Source organism: Cryptomeria japonica, chromosome 1 (assembly GCF_030272615.1).
Source record: "Cryptomeria japonica chromosome 1, Sugi_1.0, whole genome shotgun sequence".
NCBI classification, from domain to species: domain Eukaryota; kingdom Viridiplantae; phylum Streptophyta; class Pinopsida; order Cupressales; family Cupressaceae; genus Cryptomeria; species Cryptomeria japonica.
The window spans coordinates 603,669,386-603,679,385 of NC_081405.1; the positions used below are offsets into that span (position 1 = coordinate 603,669,386).

The 10,000-nt window shown below is 34.1% G+C and overlaps 1 protein-coding gene across 1 annotated transcript in view; it reads right to left on the bottom strand.

Moving 5' to 3' along the window:
• The window catches only part of LOC131048132 (putative nitric oxide synthase), a 132,479-nt gene extending 131,353 nt beyond the window's left edge, over window positions 1–1,126 (bottom strand). The window contains exon 1 of the mRNA XM_057981995.2: window positions 494–1,126. Coding sequence (XP_057837978.2) covers window positions 494–994 — 501 coding nt within the window. The 5' untranslated portion in view covers window positions 995–1,126. The remainder of the gene's footprint in view (window positions 1–493) is intronic.
• Between the last annotated feature and the right edge of the window lie 8,874 nt (window positions 1,127–10,000).

The window sequence follows — 10,000 nt, forward strand, 5'->3', positions numbered from 1 at the left end:
TCGTGTAGTCTCAAAAAATGTAACTGGATTGTTTAATGCAATTTTGAGTGAGTTTCTGGATTGTAGAGTATTTCTCTCGAAAGAATTTTACATTTATTTATGGTGTTGTTTTTCATGTTTCTTGTAATATGCATCTTCTTTACAGTAATTATTTAAAGGTTTAAAAATTTGCACAATCTTCCCTCCGTAGATTGGTGTTGGAAACTGCCTTGCTTCCTTTCAACGATGGAAATGAGGATTTTATGAAATTACACAATATTATTAAAGAAAACGATCTAGCAGATTAAGCGAAGGAAATACATTCAAAAATTACAGAAGATCAGCTAAGCCAGCACTTCAGAACTAAACGAGATTATCTCAAGGAGACTTAGGCGAATTGCGGTATATTAGCAAAGACTTCGGCGAATTGTGAGATATTAGCAAAGACTTCAGCACGTTGTACGAAATTAAAAGAGCTCAAGATTAAAAAAATCATTGGAGATACAATACTTACTAGTTCGTAGGTTTCAGGGGTTATATATCCTGGGGCGTCGACCTCCACAGTCTGCACTGGCGCCCCGCATCCATAACAGCACGGCTTGTTGGAAAGCCCTAGCACATTCCTCTTCTTATTTTTCCTCTTCTCCTTCATATCCTCCCTTTTCTTTTTTTCACCTGACCATGCAATATCACGTTTGGCAAGAGCTCTCTCCAGAAATATGTCTCCTCTGCTCTTGGTTGAGGTGCCTGGCTCAAGTCTCTCGGCATCATTACTGTCTTTTGCAACTTTTTGAGCGGCTACTGTTGAGAAATCTTTTGCCCGTGTATCTGCTCTACAGCGCGGAGACTTAAGTTTTACATATTTTGACGGTAATGAGCTGCCTTTAAGTGATCTTGGCTGGATGAGGAATGAAACTTCGTTAGCATGAAGGGAATTTGTGCGGGAGAAACTGTTCGAAGGATGGATAAATGATGGAGCGAGAGTCGATCCGTAGTGAGCAGAAGTCATGTTCATGTCGTTCGACGGCGAAAATAATGTATGTACAGATTATAAGCGTTTCAGCAATGACGGAATGGAGTTCACCATTTTATCTTTAACAGATTATGTATGTGAGGAATTTTTAAAATTAATGTAGTTATTGCGAATTTATTTATGTCTAATATTAAACAGAGATGCATATGTTGCAGTGAGTGCAATGTCATGTCCTACTGAGGGTAATGACATGTGGTAGTGAGTATTTCTAACAAATTTTGTGATCGAGACAATATAAATTTAAAGTTAATTTTATCAAAATAAAAATAAAAAAAATTATGTTTATAAATTATTTTTTCATATAAAAATAACTATTACAATATATAATATATATAATAGTGTTCATGTCAATAGAATCAGTATTACACTTAAAAAGCTGATTTAATGAACTAGCCTTTGTATTGAAAGAAGGTGCAAGGCTTACTCATATAGAAAAATATCTATTAAGTTACTACATGATGGATGTATATTGTTTAGTGTATAATTTTTTAGCATGATTTTGAGATACTTACAATAATTTGTTAAACAATAGAAAAATATTTGAATTACATATTTGCTTATAGTTAATTGAAGAAAAGATTTACAATAATTTTAACTATGAATATTTTGTAATTATGATTCTTTTTGGTTGTATGGAATTGCTAAAACTAGTTTTTTTCTTGTAACTCTAATGGTATTGTGTCTAGTGTTTAACAATAGACACAATGTGTCAGGTTCCTGCCAATAGTGTGGTTAGTTTAGTGGGGAGACATAGAGAGGTGGGGGGGGGGAGCGAAAGGGAGAGACCTAGGTAGAGGAGGAAGAGAAAGAAGATGAGGGAGAGGAGAGATAGGGAAAGAGAAAACTAGAGGGTGGTATAGAGAGATAGAGATGGATAGGAAAAGAGGGTGATATAGAGAGATAGAGAGGCATAGGGAAAGAGATAGGGAGAGAGATAAGGATATAGAGATGGACTAAGATTGAAAATAGAGAGAGAGTGAATAGGTGAGAGGGATAGAGGTATGGGCAAACAAAGATAAAGAGAGGAGCAAGAGGGAGTTAGAAGGAGAGAGAAATCGAGAGGTGGAGATAAAGAGGAGAGATGGAGTGAAAAAGAGGGAGGTAGAGATAACGAGACAAATAGTTATAAGTTAAATTAATTCTAATTACTTTTGATTATTATTTGTGATTTCATAAAAAGACATAAATAATAAAACAAATTTCAAACTTAAATCTAAATTAAATTGAAACCTACTTAAAAGATGAAAAATCAATTCATAATATTATGTTTTATTTAATTCAACTTATGTGTACCTAATAATAACTATTAATATTATTAAAAATTATATATAATTTTTTATTTATTTTAATTAATAATTTTATGTTTTATTTAATTCAACGTATATGTGCCTAATAAAAACTATTACTATTATTAAAAATTATATATAGAAATTTTTATTTATTTTAATTACTTTTAATTATTATTTATAATTTTATAAAAAAGCTATAAATAAATTTTAAATTTAAATCTAAATTAAATGAAGCCTATTAATAAGATAAAAAAATAATTTATAATTTCATGGTTTATTTAATTCAATTTATATATACATGATAATAATTATTAATATTAAAAATAATTATTAGTATTATATATTATAATATAATAAATATTAATATCTATTTATTAAATAATTAATTATATATAAGGGGTCTTAGTCGAGATATTCTTTATTAATTGTGAGAAGTTTACAACAATCCTAGTTCAAGAGAGCATACCGGGAGGAAAGAACCAAGAAGAAAACCTCTGATTGTAGCTCAGATAAACCTAAAACTATGCAAAATTACAAATCGGCATATTGCCAAACCCAGACACAAATGAGTGTATGAAATCAATCAGATGATATAAACCCAATACAATATGCTAGGCCACTAATACATTTGGTACAAGATGTTGACAAAGTCTCTCAAGCTACCTCGAATCATATGTACTTCAATAAATTGGATGCCTATATCTTCCTCGTCCCATGATATCATGTTCCCATGTTCAAAATACAACTTGAATTCACAGGTTAGAGTAGCAATTGCAAATTGCAAATCCATAATCAGCACCTTCTCTTACTTCATAATAGAGCCTTACATAATAATCTTATGGCAACTGGGAAAAATTTATGAAATTTATTGCTTGAAGATTAGTGTTTTAGCTTCTATTCACTTTCCATCTAACTAGAACTGAAATTTAAAAGAAATGCATCATTCCAAAAGTAACGATTTCTTACTCCTTAATAGACATACATAAAAGGATGGGACTTGTTAAACCTACTGTGTCTTCCAAATTTCTCAAATAACATAGCACTACCTTGACAGATAAATCTGAGCTGAAAAGGTAATGAACAAATATATTACTAGACTTGGCTCTTCCCAAGTAGTCATCTTAGCAAATAAGTGCTTTAAAATTAAATAGATTGTACAATAAATATACTACTAATGTCACCTAAATGACCAATGCTCATAAATAAAATGCATTCATAGACCAACTGCCATGACCAAGCAAAAATACTACCACCATATGATTATAAGGGTACAATCGACTGTCCATATGACCGAAACAGAAATGAAATAATGTTATATGTGTACATATTAGCCATTTCACTCATAATCAAGAGAATCTTGACATCTTGATAGTTAAAGAATAACTTAACATATTGATATATCGCCATGGAACACCTCAAAAATGAAAAACTATGATAGCATAAATATACATGTATATGTATGTGTATGTGTATGTGTATGTGTGTGTGTGTGTATGTGTATGTGTATGTGTATGTGTATGTGTATGTGTATGTGTATGTGTATGTGTATGTGTATGTGTATGTGTATGTGTATGTGTATGTGTATGTGTATGTGTATGTGTATGTGTGTGTGTATGTGTATGTGTATGTGTGTGTGTATGTGTATGTGTATGTGTATGTGTATGTGTATGTGTATGTGTATGTGTATGTGTATGTGTATGTGTATGTGTATGTGTATGTGTATGTGTATGTGTATGTGTATGTGTATCTGTGTGTATTCATGTCATATGAAGCAAAAAAATAATAATACAATAAAACCTTATATATCAAAGAGTATTAGTTGCAACGACAATAAGCTCCTACAGTATCCATATTGAAATCAAAGTATTTACATCCCAATGTGAGGATATATCAAAATCTCCAAATAGATATAAAATACATCCTAGGAATGATGTTAAGCTCTATATACAAGCTAGACCAAACCATATAAATACAACATCAGTAGGGAAGTAAAGGACGTTTAGAGAAAACAAAAATACAAGCCGCAATCAGAGCTAGAATAGTTCATAATAATATCTATATTAAGGTTTTGTTGTCTTTATACTTCATAAACAACATTTATATAGGAAAGCCAAAAAAGATGATTGTCACCTACTTACCACCTCCTACTACTCTATTTAACAAAGAAACAGTAAGCTACCTAGACTAAAATGTCCTAGTTAGAGTAAAAAGCCCACTCGAAGCAAAAGACCTAGATCAAAATGCCCTTGTAAAATATAGTGGATACACTCAAAATTCCACCAGAGGGCTGCTAAAAACTGTCGCATCTATCTAAAACTTGAGCTATAATCAACATTGTCAACCTAGGCTAGGTCTGCTTTATTTAATATGGTTGCAATCTTCGTGAGGGGCCATTTTCTTAGCCGCTTCAGAGGAGGATTCTGCTATGTCCCTAGTGTCTACCAGCTTCCTTTTAGGGGTCTTTTCAACTTTCTCAAGCCCTCCTTGTAGGTGAGATGCCCTAATGATCACAAGCGGCAATATTTGAAACCTTCCCACTTCTATATCTGAGAATTCTTAAGGAGGTTCAAATCCTTCTTCCTTCATGTAGTTCACCCACCACTTAGTGCCCGCGGTTGGCTTCAGACTCAACCACTTTTGGAGAAAGTCTATGTTGCGGGCATTGTCAAGCATCCTCTTCTCAAAGGTTTATTTATCCTTTATCACCAGAATAGGACGCTTTACCAGCTCTTCCTCTTGACCACATGCTTCCCCGAGACCATCCTCCTAATAATTTTTTAGAAAGGGAATCATCAAATTATCATCAACATTCTGGACCGCTAATTCTAGACCTTTCAGTAAATCATTTTTAAAGATTTCTTTGTAGAGTTGGATTGCATCCATTTTAGGAATCTTCATCACTAGAAGAATTGCAACAAATGTCACAGGGATGTCGCAATTGACCCTGAACCTATAGTTGTAATTGATAAACTCTTCCCCCGTGATATCTTGAACAACAAGGTTTGTTAAATCATCTAGCTCATTCAGAATCCTACACCATCTTTCATGCTTGACGCTACCCCTAAAAGCCATCATCCTACTGTTCTCATCTAGAAGAAGAACAATATATGACTCCATATTCTACACTAGCTAAACAGGCTCGCAAGCACTCAAAGTTAGATCGGGAATGCTAGATTGAGCTTCTACATTATTCTAATAAAGAAGCAATTGGTACCCTTTAATGATTGTGAATGATCAGACAACATGCACAATCGTTAAGGAGTACCTCGATATGTGTGGACGAATTTCCAGTGGATGATTAAATGGCTCTTCTATGAATTCATAATTAACTATCAGCTAGTCATATAAATGCTAATATCGTGATCCCACTTCTCATTCCACATAATCACCAGCTAGTGACATCATCCGACTAAGCCCATCGGGTTAACTACATAGGATCAAGAGCTAAGAAGTGAATCTTTACTATTGTCCTAACCATATTCGATGAAAGCTAAAGCTAACAAAACCTTATCAAGTTTAGAGTATCTAGATTATGAAGCCTTTCATCGACATCCACCTTTAGGTCAGAATTCTAATCAGGCCACATTTCATATCCTTCTGAGATATTTTCCACCCATACCCCATTAGCTCCCTAATTGGCCAATTTGTTAGCTTTCTCATTCCCTTCTCTATAAATGTGGTTCATCATATATTCAACAAGTGATTTGAGAAGATCTATTGATCTACCTAATTGGCCATTTAGTTTCCAATTTGGAGTGGATCCAGTTCTTAGAGCATTTATAAGTATGGTTGAGTCACCTTCTATTTCTACATTTATAATACTTAGATTCTTTCTTAAAAGAAGACCTTCTATAAGAGCAAGAAATTATGTCATGATGTTAGTGTATGTCCTAATAGGCTTACTAAGACTAGATATCTCTATACCATTCCAATTGTGAATAATACAACCTATACCTATCTTCCTTGGGTTCCCTCTCAAAGCACCATTGTTGTTCAATTTGAACCATACATTCCTAGGGGGAGTCCATCTGATATGAGCCCTTTTATAGAGATTATTCTTGTTGCCATCACCAATAAATGGTGGGATTTTCAACCCTTGCCATCTATTTCTAGTTTTCTCTCATCCCATCTAGTGAGTACTACCTCCTTTTGCTGAGAGAGTAATTTTCTATTTACAACTTCCACTATGGCTGCCTCAATTTTTAAAATCAGGTGATCCAAGTCCAAGAATTTTACCTTGAAGATTCTTCTATTCCTTTCCTTCCATAATTCCCATATCAAATTAGATGGTTCTATTATCCATAATATGATATAAATACCTTTATTCTCCTGTATCGGCCAACTTTGGAACTAGCTTAGTAGCTTATCAGGTATTATCATTGACCATTCTAATCTCTTACATAACCATTTCCAACATATGTTACTATATTAGAACGGTCTACTGATGTTGTTTCCTTTTCACATAAGCAACATCTTGATGGGCCCTCAAAACCAATTTTAGTAAACCAGTTTGCAGTGAGAATCCTTTTCTCTAGTGTCGCCAGGTAAAGATACCTACTTTGGGAAGGCATAGGTTACTCCAATAAAGATTGACTAGAATAGAGGTTTCAGGATGTTGTAGCTTTTTATTTAATAAATTGCATCCTTCCTTAACACTGTAGGATCCAAATTTAGATTTTGTCCAAACAAGGTTGTCCTCTCCCTTCCTAAAAGAGATCTTCCTTTTATCTATGGGCTTCAATAATGATACCATTTCATGTTTGGGAGGGTCTAGGTTGTCCAAAGATTTCCATCTCTATCCCAGAGAGGGATCACCCTCTGAGAATTCCACATAATCCTTTACATATCTACCCCATTGTGTCGATAACCTCTCTTTGATCAAATTGTTGCCCATTAATCCATCTAATGTTGGATATCCTCCCCATGAGTCCTCCCAAAATAGAGCTTTATCACCTTTAGCTACACCCTAGGATAATTTTTCCAAGATAATGTCTCTACTGTCTAGAAGGAAATTCCAAACCCTAGAACCTCTCGAAGGAGAGGCAGTCTTGAAAATACTTAACAAATCATTAGTAGTTAGGTATTTTTATTTAAGTATCCTTACCCATTTAAGGTTGGGTACCTTGTACATTTTCCAGATTAGCTTAGCTCCTAATGCTTGATTTTGTTTAAATAGGCTCTTGAGTCCAACCCCACCTTCCTTAATTAGTTTACACATTTTGTCGCAAGCTATCAATGCTAGCTTCTTATATTCTAACGCTCCCTTCCAATATAAATTTCTTAGTTTCTTATCTAATTTCTCCTTTATTCCTTTTGGGAGATGGAGGTAGGACATTTGATATATAGGTATAGTGGAGAGTATTCTTTTTAACATTGTCACTTTCCCTGCTGAGGAGAGCCACTTATTCTTCCATGATTCAAGCTTCTTGTCTATCTTAGTCAAGATGTTACCCTATAAGTTTTTATTCCTTTTCCCCTTGTTCAAAGGTAAGCCTAGGTATTTGCAGGGTAAATCTCCTTTCCTATACCCAGAAATGTTGCAGATCTCCATTTTTAGCATAGGTGTAGAGTTGAAGATGAAGATTTCTGATTTGTCTCGGTTAACCAATTGCCCAGAGGCTTTAGAGTAATCTGCTAGAATTTTCTTGAACCTCCTAGCTTCTTGCTTGCTTGAAACCCCCATCAACATGGTATCATCGGTGAATTGTTGATGGGTGACCGGTTCTACTCCATTAGTTACTTTGATTCCCTTAATTTGATTATTTATATGAGCCTTAGCAATGGTTCTTCCTAAGGCCTCTACCATTATGATGAAAAGGAAGGGAGAAATAAGATCTCCTTGTCTAAGGCCTCTAGAAATCTCAAAGAAGCCTACTAGGGTTCCATTAATAATAATTAAAACTCTAGGATTAGAAATACATTCAAAGATTAGATTGATCCATTGCTTGGAGAAGCCAAAAGCTTCAAGACATTTGCACAAAAAACTCCAATATACTTTATCATAAGCTTTTTTAATGTTCAGTTTAATTAGCATCCCTAGGCTGAGATTCTATTGGATGGAGTGGATAACTTCTTGGGCAATAATAATTCCATCAAAGATTGACCTATTAGGGACAAAACCTGACAGCTCATCAGCTATAACGTGTGGTAAAACTATTTTTAATCTGTTTGCTAATGCTTTAGTGAGTATCTTATATATGGTATTGAAAAGAGAAATCGGTTTGTAATCCTTAAATGACTCAACTTGTTCTTTTTAGGGGACTAAGGCATTGAATTTATTATTGATTTCCTTCAAGAATCTTCCTAAATTTCTAGTTGCTTCTAAAGCCTCCACTAACTCATCACCCAATATGTGCCAACATTTATGAAAGAAACATGTTGGGAAGCCATCTGGTCTTAGGGCTTTATTAGGGTGCATTTGGTTAAGAGTTGTATGTATCTCTGTTGTAGAAAATTTACTATTTAAAATCCAATTTGGGTTTGTGGTAATCAATTTTGGGATATTTTTCAGGATATCTGATTGGGATTTCAGGTCGGAAGACTCCCATTTGTTTAGGATGTTCCTAAAGAAGTTTTCAGCCTCTTTTGCTAATTCCTTAGGATCTTCAATAAGATTTCCAGCCTCATCCTTGATGCTATGTATCCTATTAGTATTTCTCCTCTTCTTAGTGCTATTGTGGAAGAATTTTGTGTTTTTATCCCCTACTGCCAGCCATGTCTCCCTAGATTTTTATTTCCAGAAAACTTCCTCTTTTGCTAGAATGTTTGCATATTGACCTAACAACTCTTTCTCCTGTTGATACCTTCTCTGGTCCATCCCTTCCTTTATTACTACCTCATTTAGGTCTTCCAGTTTTTTCTCTAATCTTTCCTTGGATTCAAAGATGTTCCCAAAATGTTCCTTGTTCCCAAAATATTCCTTGTTCCAATGTAAAAGCTTTCTTTTTTACGACTTTTAGCTTTGAGATGAAGCAAAAAAGATTGGACCCCAAGAATTATTCCTCATTCCACCATTCTATATTTTAAAAGAATTTTTCATCCATCATCCACATCTTTTCAAATTTGAAAGGACATCTTATGGGACCTATTTCTTCTTCTATGGTAAGTTATACAAGAAAGTGATCTAAACCTAAATTTGGGAGAATTCTAGAGTTCAAAAAGAATGGAAAGTTGATCATATTGTCTTTGAAGAAAAACCTATCTAGTTTTTCAGCTATTTGACTAAAGCCTGATCTTCTATTACTCCAAGTGAAATTGCCATTAAATGCCTTAATTTCCAATAAATTATTCTAGTTAACCCATTTCCTGAAGTCTATTAAAGATTAAGGCTCCTTTCTAACACCCCCATATTTTTCTTTTAAATCAAGAATAGCGTTAAAGTCCCCCCTAGTATAATATTGCTATTATTGTATTATTGACAAAAGTCTTCTAGATCTCCCCATAGCTCTCCTTTTTTGTTTGACTGCACTGCTCCATAGATATTTATTAGAAACACATTTAAGATATTGTGCAAATTCCTTACTTACCCTGCTATCTAGTTCTTATTGGAGCTCAAAGTAACAAAAGAGACTTCTGGGATCCCATATAACTCCTAATCCTCCAAAGGCTCCTTCTGCCCTTTCTGTCACCATCTTCCAAGCTCCTAACTTCCTCTTAAAGAGTTTTGACTCTTCTATGTTCAATTTTATTTCTAGGATGA